The sequence below is a fragment of the Kogia breviceps genome, chromosome 10, assembly GCF_026419965.1.
Source record: "Kogia breviceps isolate mKogBre1 chromosome 10, mKogBre1 haplotype 1, whole genome shotgun sequence".
Lineage (NCBI taxonomy): Eukaryota > Metazoa > Chordata > Mammalia > Artiodactyla > Physeteridae > Kogia > Kogia breviceps.
In genome coordinates, this window is record NC_081319.1 from 36,574,059 (window position 1) to 36,591,032 (window position 16,974).

Here is a 16,974-nt window from a genome sequence, read left to right on the forward strand (position 1 = left end):
GGTTTATCCTTCTTTGTGTCTTGTTTCAGAAATCTCTCCTGCCCAAAGATTATAAAGATATTCTCTTATTTTCTTCTAAAAGTTTAATAGTCTTATCTTTCGTATATAAGCCTTTAGTGCATCTGGGATTGATTGTTGTGTCTTCTCTGAGGTAGGGATCTATTTTTTTTCCACAGGTATAAGCAGCACCTTGAAATGGCCATCCGCTTCACATTTGTCTATGGTGTTTGTGCTGGCATTGATTCCATGTGCTCATGGGTCTCTTTGTGGCCTTTTATTCTGTTCCTTTTGTTCTGGCCAGCTTATCTAAAACTGGGCTATTCTACTTCTACCTTAATTTCTATGGCTTTATAATTCTTTATCTGACAAAGAAACTGTTTCGATTATTTTTATACATTTTAATATTAGTGTGTTAAGTCAACAAGCACAAAAAAGATTGTTTGAATTTGTATTGGAATTGCATTGGCTCTGTAGATTGTATTTTGGAGAATTGACATAATTGTGATGTTGATTATTCTAGTCTGAATTTGGTACATCTTCATTTATTTGTCTTTTTAGCAAAGCTTTAAATTTTTTTTCATCAAGATTCTGCAAAAATGTTAGATTTATTCTTAATGCTGTGTGTATGTATTTTTTCTTTAATTGAGATATAATTTACACACTCTTTTAAAGTGTAGAGTTTGGGGCTTCCCTGGTGGTGCAGTGGTTAAGAATCTGCCTACCAATGCAGGGGACATGGGTTGGAGCCCTGGTCCGGAAAGATCCCACATGCCACGGAGCAACTAAGCCCGTGCGCCACAACTACTGAGCCCGCATGCCACAACTACTAAAGCCTGTGCTCCTAGAGCCCATGCTTCACAACAAGAGAAGCCACCACAATGAGAAACCTACACACCACAACGAATAGTAGCACCCACTCGCTGCAACTAGAGAAAGCCCGCATGCAGCAACGAAGACCCAATGCAGCCATATAAATAAATAATTTATTTTTTTTAAAAATCGGTATCTTAAATGCCCTTCTAAATAATGCAAAACCTTAGAATAATGTAACTCTGATCATTTTATTTATGCTATTGATGTTTTGTACTTTATTTCTATTGTGATAAATTTTTAATCCCATAAAATGTTACTGTTTTATATAGTCAGTCTTTTTACTTACAAACATATTACTGTCTTATTCTTCATTCTTGTATTGCTATTGAGAAATCATCTGTCAGTATGACTGTATTTCCTTTGAAGGTTACCTGTCTTTTCTTCCTAGTTATCTTTAGTATCTTCTTTATGTCTTTTATATTCTACAGTTTCACTATGATATGTCTAGATACGAATATCTTATTATTATAGAATTTGGGAGTTGTAGATCTTTCTGAATCTTTGGGTTGGTATTTTTCATCAGTTCTGGAAAGTTTTCAGCCATTATGTCTTTGTATATTGCCCTTTCCCCATTCTCTCTTCTTGTAGAACTCTGACTGGATGTTATGTTAGAACTCTCTTAGGTTCTCATTTCTCTTAACTTTTTGTAGTCCCCTTTTTTGTTTCAGTATTGCTTTTTAGGTAATATCTTTAGTTCTTATATATATATATATTTTAATATATACATTTTAAATTTATTTTATTTATTTATTTTTGGCTGCATTGGATCTTCGTTGTGGTACATAGGTTTCTCATTGCAGTGGCTTCTCGTTGCAGAGCACGGGCTGTAGGCACACGGGCTTCAGTAGTTGTGGCGCGCGGTCTTAGTTGCTCCGCGGCATGTGAGATCTTCCCGGACCAGGGCTCAAAGCCGTGTCCCCTGCATTGCCAGGCGGATTCTTAACCACTGTGCTACCAGGGAAGCCCCTAGTTCTTATATTTTTCTTTGAAATCTGCTCTTAAACCAATCTATTGAGTTCTTACATTTTCATGTTTATATTTGTCTTATTTTCGAAGTAGTTTCTATTTGGGGGATTGCTTATGTCTTTAATCCTATTATTTCTTTAAATGTTTTCAACATATTTTTTATTCTGTAGCAGATAATTCAATATCTGAATTATTTGCATGTGTTTTTGCTGTCATTTCTGCTAGCTTTCTCTTGTGACTCTTTCCTTATTTTTTCCGTTTGATATTTGGCTGCACTGGGTCTTCGTTGCTGCGCGTGGGCTTTCTCTGGTTGTGGCAAGCGGGGGCTACTCTTTGTTGTGGTGCGTGGGCTTCTCATTGCAGTGGCTTCTCTTATTGCGGAGCACGGGCTCTAAGCGTGCAGGCTTCAGTAGCTGCAGCACGTGGGCTCTGTAGTCGTGGTGCGCAGGCTCTAGAGTGTAGATTCAGTAGTTGTGGTGGGTGGGCTTAGTTGCTCCTCCACATGTGGAATCTTCCCAGACCAAGGATTGAACCCATGTCCTCTGCATTAGCAGACAGACCACTGCACCACCAGGGAAGTCCTCTTGTGATTCTTATTCTTGTGTGTTTCATGAATTTCGACTATGAGCTTGTATTTCTTGGAACTTTATCTATAGGGAGACTTAGGCTTAGATTGAAGTTGGTCATCTAGAGATTTGTTGTTTATCCCAGACACCTGGCCTCTCTCCGTTAGGGCTAGCTTATGGTAAAGAGTTCTCAGAGGAGATTCCTCTCATGCCTCTCTTCTCTCCACAGTGCCATGGGTTTAGCTGGGTGGAGGTTGAGGTGGGTAGTCTTCCTTTTCCCTGGCAGCAGAGAAACTGAATTGTTTTGAATTCCCAGTGACACTGCATCCATGGCCTTTGGATTCCCAGCTTTGGGCAGACCCTGGCCTTATCTCTTGTCCTTGCAGCCTCAAGGAGGCTTGAAAACTAAAGGTTAGGTTATCTTGTCTTATAGGTGCCCTCAGGTGAGGGCAGTGTTCTTGCTCATCTGGGTTCCTGCTTTTACTCTATTCTTGCTTTTATGAACATTGCTTACTCCTTATTGGCAGCACATGGATACATTTTGAAAGCTTTACTGTTTGTTTAATATTGCATCCAGCATTATTCTTTTTCTTTTTTTAAAATGGAAATGCATTTCTTTTATTTATTTATTTATTTATTTTACTTTACTTTTTTTTGGTTGTGTTGGGTCTTCATTTCTGTGAGAGGGCTTTCTCTAGTTGTGGCACACGGGGGCCACTCTTCATCGCGGTGCGCGGGCCTCTCACTATCGCGGCCTCTCTTGTTGTGGAGCACAGGCTCCAGACGCTCAGGCTCAGTAGTTGTGGCTCACGGGCCTAGTTGCTCCGCGGCATGTGGGATCTTCCCAGACCAGGGCTTGAACCCGTGTCCCCTGCATTAGCAGGCAGATTCTCAACCACTGTGCCACCAGCGAAGCCCTTTTTCTTTTTTAAAAATATTTATTTATTTATTTGGCTGCACCGGGTCTTAGTTATGGCGTGGGGGGGGGGGGGGGGTCTTTGTTGCAGCTCGTGGGATCTTTAATTGCGGCATGTGAGATCTAGTTCCCTGACCAGGGATCAAACCCAGGCCCCCTGCATTGCGAGCAGAGTCTTAGCCACTGAACCACCAGGGAAGTCCCCCAGCATTGTTCTTACTGGAAATTTTGAGTTAGTTTATCCCCACCATACTTCAGGAAAAGAAAATATTCCAACAAGGTGTTAAATAGTTTAAAAATAGAAGTGACAATCAGGACAATCATTAGCTTCTGTCCTTTAGTCTTGTATCCCTTAAGTTGGGTCTTATCCTTTAAATTGCCTTTCTTAGTGTATTAGTAATAATTATCCTTTATTTAGAAAATCATTTATTTTTTTCTTCAAGTCTTTCTGTAGTGAGATAGGGCATAAATAAATAAAATAATTTGATTCCAGAAAGCCTTTAAAACATACACTTAGTTCTTCAGAAGAGGAATGGAGGCCCATGTATCTTTTACTTATAAGAATTTAATTTGTAATAGAGTTTTCAAAGTTATGTCTTAGAATACCAATCTGCTGGAACAGGATGCTTTAAAAGTAGTAATTGATTTACAATAAAATACTAAAGTGATATTTTTTTTCTCTTCTCCTTGCTAATGTACAGCCAGATTCTCCTGAATATAAAGCTGCTTGCAAACTCTGGGATTTGTACCTTCGAACAAGAAATGAGTTTGTTCAGAAAGGAGAAGCAGATGATGAAGATGATGATGAAGATGGGCAAGACAATCAAGGCACAGTGACCGAAGGAGTAAGTGTGCCACTGGAATAGGTAATAGATAGGCTACTTGGAGGTGGACGAGGCCCCTGCCTGTGATTTCTCTTGGCCACTGTGGGCAGGTGGGCTTTCTGTGCAGTTGTGTTGGTAAGTGGGAGGGTAGAGGGACACGCAGCCAGTGAGTCCCACTCCAGTTACAAGGGATCCTAGGACATCCTGTACTACGTGTAACATGCATGGTTGCTTTCATGAATTGCTCTTACATTAATGCATATTTCCTGCTCAGTTTTAAAGAGAATCTTCATATTATCAAGGACTGGTCCAGTATTGCTATATTGAGATATTTTGTAAGGGTAGGCAGTGTTGTGATTGAAAGTTGGAAAGCTGATGGAGTCACTTTAGTTAGGAATATTTTTATGGGTTAGGCTGGTTCCTAGAACATACCAGGTGTGTTCCTGCCTCTGGAATTTTGCAGTTGCTCTTACTTCTACTTCCTTTGACTCTGCCTGTGACTATGTCTACTGCATTATTCTAACATCACTTAAAATAATGTAAACTGAGAGAAGACTTTCCTAACCACTCTGTCAAATTGTTTGCTCTGTGCTCCTCCCTTCCTATCATCACATCACTCTGTTCTGTGATCTATAGTTTTTATCACTATATGTGAAATAACATATTTAGAGTTAGTTTATGTGTTTACTTTCTGTCTTCCTCAAGTAAAATGATAGCTCCACAAAAGATATCACCTTGTTTACCTATTCTGGCATCTAGACTCTGCCCGACATGTAGGTACTGAAAAATACTTGCTGAATGAACACACATTTTTAAAAAGAGGAAAAAGAACAGTAAAAGGAATTGCATCTCTCTTCTGCAACTAAATAGTAAGACACCCAAAGAATAAGTTATGTGAATGCATTCATACTCCCTGCTCCCTTTGTCATCTGCAACATTTTTCCAAAGTAGCTGGTTGGGTTGGGAGAAGAGGAATCTTGGCTGCAGGACATAACTCACCTCTTTGAAGCTTACTCTGTGGTGTCATGTTTTAACTAGTAAGTAAATGACTTAAATACGAGTATTTTCGTCTGCTTTCATCAGTGTTATCTTGGTTTTTCTCTAAGCTTAGGTGGTTGGGGAGTCTCAGCTAATCACATATCTTATATGTTAAATATTTATCGCGTGTCTGTTTGCCAGGTGCTGTGCTGGTAGGCTCAAGAGATGTCAGTACCCTCTCTCTGGGCTTAATGTTGGACTTTAAAATTGAGACTTTACTAAATAAGACTTCCATTGGATTAGGACAAAAATACTAGTGCTTTTATGATTTAAACCAGAATTAACCATTAATCTTTACTTTATATGCCCAAAACATGGTTTGGACTTAAGTACTATTTAATATAAACCTTGACTGAGACATCCAGTTTCTGACTGTAGAACAGGGGTCCATGACCTGTTAGGAACTGGGCCGCGCAGCAGGAGGTGAGTGGCAGGCGAGCGAGCAAAGCGTGCATCTGCTGCTCCCCATTGCTCTCGTTACCACCTGAACCATCCTCTGCATTGCTCGCATTACCACCTGACCACCCCCCCGCCATCTGTGGAAAAATTTTCTTCCATGAAACCAGTCCCTGGGGCCTAAAAGCTTGGGGACTGCTGCCATAGAAACTGGCTTCAGACTTAGACCCTCCCTGGACACCTACTCTTTGGGACATATCTTTTCCCATATTGAAACAGTGACTAAGGTAGGAGGAGTAAGCCAGCCACTGTGGAGAGCAGAAGTGATTGCATCAATTGGCTTAATCTTCATTCAACTTTGATATAAAACTTGAATTCGTTTGTTAGATCTGGCCGAACACCCCATAGTTAAAAGTAGGTAGTTCTAGAAGTATGTAGTTGTTCCACCAGAATACCAAGATTTCAGTAGACGTGAACAGCAGATACAGAAATGGCCAGGTATCATGGGGCACATTTTCTCCATCTCAGTTACTCAGACCCTTGAAAGGTATGCATTTCCATCATTTCACACATAATGGCACTTTAACTTCACTGTTGCAGTGTTTGCTGTGAATAGAGTTCAGTAAAAGGACCTGATTCAGAGGATTTAGTTACTGAAATAATATGAGTGGCCTCATTAGTTTCAAATATGCTGTCCTGGGAGTGTAACCCCTCATGACCAGCATCAGAGAATTTCTGTGGTATTCTTGAAAATTGTACTTAAAATAAGTATTGTTTAGAAGTTGCTCTTTTGAATTAGCTTTAAAATTTTAGAAGCTGTTTAATATCAGCATTTATTTTTGGATTTCTCTCACCAAGATACTTATTTCTTCCCTCTCTCATTCCTTACAACTGCCTCTTCCCAGTCTTCTCCAAGTTACTTGAAGGAGATCCTGGAGCAGCTTCTTGAAGCCATAGTTGTAGCCACAAATCCATCAGGACGTCTCATTAGTGAACTTTTTCAGAAACTGCCTTCTAAAGTGGTAAGTGATGCAGTTGAAGACAGGTGGATTAAAGTGTTTTTTGGTTTTTTTTTTTTAAGTACTTTAGAAATTCTGTTAGTTCTTAGTAAGTAAAGTAAGGCTAATGCAAGGCATTGGAGATAGCCAAGAGATCCTCCTCATGGCCTCAGCAGTAAGCACATAGGATATGTTCTATCATTTTACTTCAGCAAAAGGTTGTGGATTTTTTAAAAAAATGTGTTTTTGTTGTTTTGATTGGTAATTCTTTTTGTTTTTTTTGTTTCTATGGTCGTAAAATAAACAATAATATAAGGTTTACCTTTTAACCATTTTAAGTGTACAGTTCAGTGGCATTAAGTACATTCATATTATTGTGCAACTATCACTACCATCCATCTCCAGAACTTTTTCATTTTCCTACGCATTAAAAAATAACTCTCCACTTTTCCCTCCTGCCAGTCCCTGGAAACCACAGTTCTGCTTCTATGAATTTGACTACTCTAAGTACCTCATTTAAGAGGAAACATACAGTATTTGTTCTTTTGTGTCTGGCTTATTTCACTTAGCGTAGTATATTCACGGTTTATCCACGTTTTAGTATGTGTCAGGATTTCCTTCCTCTTTAAGGCTGAATCCATTGTATGTATATACCACATATTACTACTTTTTGTTTATCCATTCATTTGTTGATGGACATTTGGGTTGTTTTTAAGGTTAGTAATTCTTAAATGATCAAATAGGGGAGGGGGGAGAAAAAGATAAAATAAGCAGCTAAACTAAACCTTTTATTAATAAAAGAGAAGCCACATTCTATACTCAGGGGACAGAATGAGAGGAAGATAAATGAGTTCTTCCTCTCTTAGTTCTCTTTGATCGTCTGGTGATAAAGAAGAGAGAGAGACCTAATAAGTACTCTTCTACCCCAAAGAGGAAGAGGGTTTCTAGACCAATGAAACCCTTTAAAAGTGTTAGAACCCCTTGTGGCTTCACATCCAAGAAGCAATTAACATAACTAAAGTTCCACTTAGCCTTTGGAACTACAAAAATTTCTATGGTCTCTGCATTCTTATATTTCTAGATAAAGGTATACTTTTAGAAGTACTCTACTATAATGCTTAACTCCATTGTGACCATTTTCTTTTTTTTATCTAACTCTTAAGGACAAGGACTGACATATTTTCTTTTGTGTCCCTGCCACGTAATTGGAACCCAGCATGTCAGAGGTTTGCAAGAAGTGCTTGTTGACTGATGGGTAGCATGCAGCTTTACCCATCAGTCATCAACAAGACTAGTTATTTACAATGTGACTAGTTGTAGGACAATTATTACAACGTTAGAAATAAAGCATATCTGACCACTGCTGTCCTAAGCACGGATCTGATTAGAAAAATATAATGATTATATTGGTCATATATTTAAAATTTCAAGGAAAGGAAAAACCAGTAAGACAGTTCTTCAAAAATAAAACATAGAATTATCATATGATCTAGCAATTCTACTTTGGATATATACCCAAAAGCGTGTAAGCAAGGTCTCAAAGAGGTATTTGTATAACCATGTTCATAGCAGTATTACTCACAATAGCTGAAACATGGAAGCAACCCAGGTGTTCCTCTACATGTCAATGAATAAATAAAATGTAGTATATACAGACAATGGAGTATCATTCAGCCTTTAAGGAGAATGAAATTCTGACCCATGCTGCAGTAAGAATGAACCCTGAACACATTATGCTAAGTGAAATAAGCCAGTCACAAAAGAACAAATATTGTAGGATTCCTCTTTTAGGAGGTACTTAGAGTAGCCAAATTCATAGAGAGAAAAAGTAAAATTGTGGTTTCCAGGGGATGACAGGAGGGGAAGGTGGATAGCTGTTGTTTAATGGGTATGGAGTTTCAGTTTGGGAAGGTGAAAAGTTCTGGAGATGGATGATGGTGATGGTTGCACAATAATGTGAGTGTATTTAAAGCCACTGAACTGTGTACTTAAAAAGGTTAAATGGTAAATTTTATGTATTTTTTACCACAATAAAGAAATAAGAAAAGAGTACAGTCTTTACTCAGGATTTATTCTTACTCTGCATGATACAATCAGTAGTGATCAAGCCATCAAGGGTGAGTTGGATGACTAAAACATTACTACCTAGTTCCCCCATTCTGGGAGGGTTTTCAGGGACACCATGCAGCAGGAGTTGATATGGGAAAGCAGATTCCCATTGGTCCCTTGGGGTGTGACAGTTTGAAAGACAACAAGGACTGAGACCTGGAAGGTCTTTCCTTTCCTTTCCTTTCCTTTATAAATCTTTCCTGAGTGAGACTGGCTAAACGGGAGAGGTAGATTGGGAATACCTGGGCCAACAGCTTGGTTTATGCTATACCCTAGCCTGGGCGTCTCTGCCATAATTTGTCTTCTGAATTGTTTCTCAGAAGTAGAATTCTTGAAGAGAAGGGGTAGGCAAGGGGTTTGATCTAAGGAAGGAAAGGAGTAGGGTTAAGAAAATAGAGAGGGGTAAGCTGAGGGATCAGATGAAATGAGATCATCCCTTTAGCCCAGTAATTGAGTGAACGCTATGGTCTCTCGTTGTTGTTTTTGAGCTCCAAGGATTTGAACAGGTAGGAAGAGCCTGGAGAGCACAGTCTGACTTCCCTCGACACTTGTCCCCCACTGAAGAGACCAACTTTTGATTTTTGGTTGACTTTAATTATTTACTCCAAGGAATAAAACCTGTAGGAAAGACTCAGGGCAGTGAATGAACTCCAGGCTTTGTGAAACCCTTCGAGTATATTCTTCTAACATGTTTAACTCTTTTTCTTTTGTTGAGCTAATATTTGATAAGAAATCAGAAATTGTTATAATTTTGCTTTGATTCTTTAATGTATTTTCATTGAAAATGTGTTTTATTTTGAAAAATATTATTTTGACTGAGATAAGTAGAAGTATTAAGTTAGACATGAAGCTAACAAATCTTGCAACCTGACTTCTTGTAGATCCTTTGTATTTTATATAAAATAGGATATAATTGTGCTATTTAGATTGCTAAATTAAAAGAGCTTATAATAAGCCCTTCAGAAACATTCGTTTGCTTCATTTCCTGGCATAGATATCTTGGGATCTTAAATTTAAAATTGTGTGATCTGTAAATTTAGAAAATTCTAAAACATTAAATTCTGGTGTATTAGTTATATAATGATAATTACCAAATACTAACTGTAAAGTCCTACAACATGCTGTTGGGTATCTCATGAAGCTTGTAAAAATCAAATGCTTTCTGCTTCAGATATAACAAACAATATGCTGTATAACTGTGTCTTTAGCCTTAATCTCACAAAGCTGCTCAGTTGATTAACAGATAGTCAGTATACTTCCTTGTTTTTTCATTAGCTGGATACTTTTACTTATTAAGCATGCTTGGGTTTTATCTTCCAGCAATATCCAGACTATTATGCAATAATTAAGGAGCCTATAGACCTCAAGACCATTGCCCAGAGGATACAGGTATGAAGTGACCATATGTAAAAATAACATCATTTAGGGCAGATTGGCCTGTGGTCATTTTTTAGGGCCTTTTAGAAAAACAGAGAAGCAGGTATCTCTGTAAGTTACTAGCAATATAATGTGAACAAGTTAGAGATATTACTGAGTATAGCGTTGGAGGAGTAAACACAGCGTCCCTTTTGCATTTTTTTCTGTAGGAAGGAAAGGAAAATTTTCATTGGCATAGTAAATCTTGACCTTAGGACAAAAATTAAAGCACATTGGTCATCACCATTTCTGATTGTGAAAAGTACATTGGGAACAAAAGCTTTGTTGTTTATTTTTATTTGCTTCCAAATAGTTTTAGGATCTCTCAGAGTAAAAGTTACCTACAACAGACATTAAGAGTGTAAGGTTAGTGAAAATAGAGACTTTGTTCTCTTTGAGTGCCCTCCTCCCTGTGTCTTCAGAAGTAATAGTAGCAAGTAACACTCACCTAGATAGAATTCCTATGTGTTAGCTAATTAATTCTTATAACACCTCTATGAGGTAGATACTGTTATTATTCCCATTTTACAGATAAAACTGAAGCACAGAGATGGTAAGTCACTTGCCTGAGTCATCAACTAATGAGAAAAGTTAGGATTTGAATCCAGACAGTCTGGCTCCAAAGGCTATACTCTTTAATGAATTATATTCATGAAGCATTTAGAACAGTGGTTGGCACAGTAAACACTATATGTTTGCTAAATAAAACAACTTTTACCTTTTTTGATTTTTTAAAAAGTATAAGTTGTTTTTATGAGAATAGTGTAGCTCTGGTTTTGTTACCTATCTCAAAAACTGCTTTGTAAATGGACCATAGTAATATTTTATAAAAGAGAAGATGACTTTATATATTGTTCACACGTGTACTTTCCAATAAAGTCTTAGAATATGGTGACAGTTTAAAATTACGTAGAGTTTTTTTTTTTAAAGGTCATGTTGCTTAAGAAGAACTGCTATATTTTGTTGTTTACTATAGAATGGAAACTACAAGAGTGTTCATGCAATGGCCAAAGATATAGATCTCCTAGCAAAAAATGCCAAAACTTATAATGAGCCTGGTTCTCAAGTGTTCAAGGTTAGTTTTGTTGTTGTTGCTTTCATTGATAAGAGTAGAGACCAATATTTTTATGTAACAACTTTATTGAGATAAAATTCACATACCATACATTTTACCCAAAGTGTATAATTTAATGGCTTTTAGTATATTCACCAAGTTGTGTAGCCATCACCACAATGAATTAGCAGTCACTCTCCATTTCCTCCCAACCTCCCTAACCCTAGGCAACCACCAGTCTACTTTCTGTCTCTGTGAATTTGCCTATTCTCAACATTTCATATAAATGGAATTATACAATTTGTGGTCCTTTGTGATTGGCTTCTTTCACTTAGCATCATGTTTTCAAGGTATTCATTTTGTAGTGTGTATTTCTTTTTATTCCCAGATAGTGTTCAATTAAATGTATATATCAAGTTTCATTTACCCGTTCATCAGTTGCTAGACATTGGGTTGCTTGCACTTTGGGGCTATTATAAATAATGCTGCTATGAGCATTCATGTATAAGTTTTTTTAAAAAATAAATTTATTTTATTATTTTTGGCTGTGTTGGATCTTTGTTGCTCTGCATGGGCTTTCTCTAATTGTGGCGAGCAGGGGCTGCTCTTTGTTGTGGTGCGAGGGCTTCTCACTGCAGTGGCTTCTCTTGTTGCAGGGCACGGGCTGTAGGCACGTGGTCTTCAGTAGTTGTGGCTCACGGGCTCTAGAGCACAGGCTCAGTGGTTGTGGCGCATGGGCTTAGTTGCTCCACAGCATGTGGGATCTTCCCAGACCAGGGTTTGAACCCGTGTCCCCTGCATTGGCAGGCAGATTCTCCACCGTTGCGCCACCAGGGAGGCCTCATGTATAAGTTTTTATGTAGACATATATTTTTATTTTTCTTGAATATATACCTGGGAATGGAATTGCTGAGCCACATGGTAACTATATTTTTAATTTTTTTGAGGAACCACCAACTTGTGTTTTGGGGTTTTTTTGTTGTTTTGTTTTTCTTTTGGCTGCGTTGGGTCTTCATTGCTGCACTCGGGCTTTCTCCAGTTGTGGCAGGCAGGGTCTACTCTTCATTGTGGTGTGTGGGCTTCTCTTGTTGTGGAGCATGGGCTCTAGGCAGGCAGGCTCAGTAGTTTTGGCATGTGGGCTCTAGGGTGCGTGGGCTCAGTAGTTGTGGCTCACGGGGTCTAGAGTGCAGGCTCAGTAGTTGTGGTGCACGGGCTTAGTTGCTCTGTGGCATGTGGAATCTTCCCAGACCAGGGCTCAAACCCATGTCCCCTGCATTGGCAGGAGGATTCTTAACCACTGTGCCACCATGGAAGTCCCCACCAAATTGTTTTTCAAGCCACTGCACCAACATTCCCACTAGCAATGTGCACGTGTAATTTCTCTACATCCTCACTAATGCTTGTTTCTACTTTTGGTTTTGTTTTTATTATAGCCATTCTAGTGGGTATGAAGTACTATCTCATTATGGTTTTGATTAGCTTTTTTTTTTTTGGCACTAAAAGCCCGGAATCCTAACCACTAGGCCACCAGGGAACTCCCTGATTAGCATTTTCTAATGATTAGTGATCTTGAACATCTTTTCATGTGCATATTGGCCATTCATATGTCTTCTTTTTAAAAAAAAAAGTGTTCAAATCTTTAGCCCATTTTTTAATTGGGTTATCTGTCTTTTAATAAAAAGTTGAGTTGTTAGAGTACTTTACGTTGTCTGGACATTAGACCAGACATATGATTTACAAGTATTTTCTCCCATTCTATGGATTGTCTTTTCATTTTCATGATAGTATCCTTTGCTACACAAAAGTTTTTAATTTTGGGAATTCTCTGGCAGTCCAGTGGTTAGGACAGTGTGCTTCCACTGCATGGGATACGGGTTTCATCCCTGGTCAGGAAACTAAGATCCCTCATGCTGAGTGGTGCAGCAAAAAAAAAAAAGTCTTTAATTTTAATGAAATATTTAATTTTGGTTCAGTCCAATTTGTCTGTTTTTTCTTAGGTTGCTTGTGCTTTTAGTGTCTTATCTAAGAAACCATTACCTAATCCAAGGCTGCAAAGATTTACACCTATGTTTTCTTCTAAGAATTTTATAGTTTAGCTCTTACATTTAGATCTTTGAGCCATTTTGAATTAATTTTTATATACATGAGGTAGGCGTGAGGTAGGAGTCCACATTCCTTTGCCATGGGGTATTCATTTGTCCCAGTGCCTTATGTTGAAAAGACTATTCGTTCCCTATTGAATTGTCTTGGCAACCCTGTTGAAAATCAGTTGACTCTAGATGTCTGGGTTTATTTCTGGACTCTTGGTTCTAATCCATTCATCTGTATGTCTTTCTCTGTGCCAGACAAGGTTTATTTTTGATCCACTTTGTAGTTAAATATTGATGTAGTCCCTGCATTTGAACCTCACTGATACAAAAATCAACCTATGTAGTATAGTACACAATGTAAAATGACTATTTCATTCCTTTGCAGTTCTCTCCTAGAAGTTTTGTAGTCCTTCTACATAATGAACTGTAATGACAGTTGCTTGTAGAAATTTCTAGAATTAATAATATATCATTGGGAACTTAGCAAAGGATGGTCAGAAAATCTTTGGGGAGTAAAATCATTTAGATTTACAGAATGCTGATTCAGTTTCTTTTGGTAGTTAATTTTAACTTTTATCTTGCATCTTTTTAAGAAACTTTGAGTGGAAATCAGGAATGAAATCCTCATATTCTTAATCCTTGATAGGACATTTTAATAGTGTAGTACTAACTGTTTGTTGATGCAGTTAAGAATTTTACTTCTTGGTCTGATTAAGTTTCCTAAGCTAAATTTTGGAGAGAAGGGAAACTTGGATTTGATATATGCTGTTAATTTAAGCAAGTATATTCATCTTAAATTTACATGCCTAATCTTTAATCTTAGAAGTGTACCTTTGTTTCAGTTTTAAGGTTAGTGTACAGAGGTAGAGTTATTTTATTTTCACCCGTTTTTCCCTGTTCAGCATTAGGTCTTTGTCTCTTACCTGACTAATTGTGAAAGAGCTAGGTGGCTTTTCAGCTTGTATTTAATTATGGAGATGTTTTGGAGGCTTGTGGAAAGGTTAGAGGATGCAGCTTTCTGGATATTGAATGGAAGTCTACTCCAGATGGAAGGAGTGCCATAGAAAGTGTCCAGTACCTGATTGCGGGCATTTTAAACTTTTCTCTATACTTTTTCTAAGCCAAGTAATTTTATCTTAACAGGATGCAAATTCTATTAAGAAAATATTTTATATGAAAAAGGCAGAAATTGAACATCATGAAATGACTAAGTCAAGCCTTCGGATGAGGTAGGTTAAAAAAATGTCTAAAATCCTTGTACCTTTATTATTTGCCAAATTTTCTCAGCATAGTGGAAAATAAGATGCATGTTGCATTTCAAGATTATATTTACAGGTGATAATATGATTCTGAAGAGAGTAGTGTTAACTCTTACCCAGTCCCTTCATTGCAGCTGAAGGGCTTTATTTAAACAGAAACAATTTTTAAGACTTAACACTGCTGTATGTTTTTATTGCCTTATACAAATACATATATATTGTATATCATATTGTGTGTAATGTATATTAAAGGTATAACGTGTACTATATAAATATATGTACAGGCATACCTTGGAGATACTGCAGGTTCATTTCCAGACTATTGCAATAAAGTGAATAATATCACACTAAAGTGAATCACACAATCTTTTGGTTTCCCAGTGCATATAGAAATTATATGTACAGTATACTGTAGTTAAATGTGCAGTAGCATTAGGTCTAAAAAAACAGTGTATAGGCCTTAATTTAAAAACTTTATTGCTTAAAAATGCTAACCATCATCTGAGCCTTCAGCAAGTTGTAGTCTTTGTGCTGGTTGAGGGTCTTGCCTCTGTTAATGTTGCTGACTGGTCAGGGTGGTGGTTGCTGAAGGCTGGGGTGGCCATGGCAGTTTCCTAAAACAAGACAGCAGTGATGTTTGCCCCATCAGTTCTTTCTTCTTTTCACTAATGATTTCTCTGTAGCATGCAATGCTGTTTGATAGCATTTTACCCCCAGAACATCTTTCAAAATTGGAGTCAGTCCTCTCAAATCCTGACGCTGCTTTATCAACTAAGTTTATGTCATATTCTAAATCCTTTGTTGTTGTTTCAACCATCTTCATAGCATCTTCACCAGGAGTAGATTCCATCTAAAGAAACTAGTTTCTCTACTCATCCATACAAAGCAACATCCTCAACTGTTGAAGTTTTATCATGAGATTGTAGGAATTCAGTCACATCTTCAGGCTCTACTTCTAATTCTAGTTCTCTTGCTGTTTCCACCCCATCTGTAGTTTAAAGTCTTAAACTCCTCAAAGTCACCCATGAGGGTTGGAACCCACTTTTTCTAAACTTCTGTTAATGTTCATGTTCTTTCCATGAATCACAAATGTTCTTAACGGCATCTGGAATAATGAATCCTTTCCAGAAAGTTTTCAATTGAATTTTCCCAGATCCATCAGAGGAATCACTGTCTGTGGCAACTGTAGCCTTACGAAATGTATTTCTTAAATAATAAGACTTGAAAGTCGAAATTACTCCTTGGTCCCCGGGCTACAGAATGGATGTTGTGTCAGCAGACATGAAAACAACACAAATCTTGTGTATCTCCATTAGAGCTCTTGAGTGACCGGGTACATTTTCAGTGAGCAGTACTATTTTCCAGATCTTTCTTTCTGAGCAGTAGGTCTCAACAGCAGGCTTAAAATATTCAGTAAACCATGTTGTAAACAGATGTGCTGTCATCCAGGCTTTGTTGTGCCATTTGTTGAGCACAGGCAGAGTAGATTTAGCATGATTCTTAAGGGCCCTAGGATTTTTCAGAATAGTAAATGAGCACTGGCTTCAGCTTAAAGTCATCAGCTACATTAGCCCTAACAAGAGAGTCAGTCTGTCCTTTGAAACTTTGAAACCAGACATTGACTTCTCCTCTCTAGTTGTGAAAGCCTTGGATGGCATCTTCTTTCATGATAAGTATGTTTTGTCTATACTGAAAATCTGTTGTTTAGTTACAGCTACTTTTATTAATAATCTTAGCTAAAGCTTCTGGATAACTTGCTGCAGCTTCTATATCAGTACTTGCTGCTTCACCTTGCACTTTTATAGAGATGACTTCTTTCCTTAAACCTCATGAACGAAACTCTGCTAGCTTCAGACTTTGATTCTGCAGCTTCCTCACCTCTCTCAGCCTTCATAAAATTGAAGAGAGTTAGGGCCTTGCTCTGGATTAGGCATTGGCTTAAGGGAATGTTGTAGATGGTTTGACCTTCTATCTAACAGTTTCTTCATATCAGCAATAAGGTTGTTTTACTGTGTTATCATTCCTGTGTTCACTGGAGTAGCACTTTTAATTTCCTTTAAGAACTTTTCCTTTGCTTTCGTAACTTGGCTAACTGGTTCAAGAGGCCTAGTTTCTAGCCTATCTCAACTTCCAACATGCCTTCCTCACTGAGCTTAATCATTTGTAGCTTTTGATTGAAACCAAGAAACATGCAACTCTTACTTTCCCTTGAATGCTTAGAGGCCAGTGTAGGGTTATTAATTGGCCTAATTTCAGCATTGTTGTATCCCAGGAAATAGGGAGGCCTGAGGAGAGGGAGAAAGATGAGGGAATAGCTGGTCAGTGGAGCAGTCAGAACACACACAACATTTATTAAGTTTGCTGTCTCATATGGGTGTGGTTCATGGTACCCCAAAATAATTACAATAGTAACAACAGAGATCACTGATCACAGATCACCACAACAAATATAATAATAAAGGAAAGGTT

The 16,974-nt window shown here is 37.9% G+C and overlaps 1 protein-coding gene across 30 annotated transcripts in view; it reads left to right on the forward strand.

Annotated features, from left to right (window-relative positions):
* PBRM1 (polybromo 1) overlaps positions 1-16,974 on the forward strand; it is a 105,402-nt gene that overhangs the window by 11,430 nt on the left and 76,998 nt on the right. For all 30 annotated transcript variants that reach the window (XM_067043933.1, XM_067043951.1, XM_067043934.1 and 27 more), the window contains 5 exons: positions 4,023-4,166; positions 6,485-6,601; positions 10,007-10,075; positions 11,079-11,177; positions 14,390-14,475. In XM_067043933.1, coding sequence (XP_066900034.1) covers positions 4,023-4,166; positions 6,485-6,601; positions 10,007-10,075; positions 11,079-11,177; positions 14,390-14,475 — 515 coding nt within the window. The remainder of the gene's footprint in view (positions 1-4,022; positions 4,167-6,484; positions 6,602-10,006; positions 10,076-11,078; positions 11,178-14,389; positions 14,476-16,974) is intronic.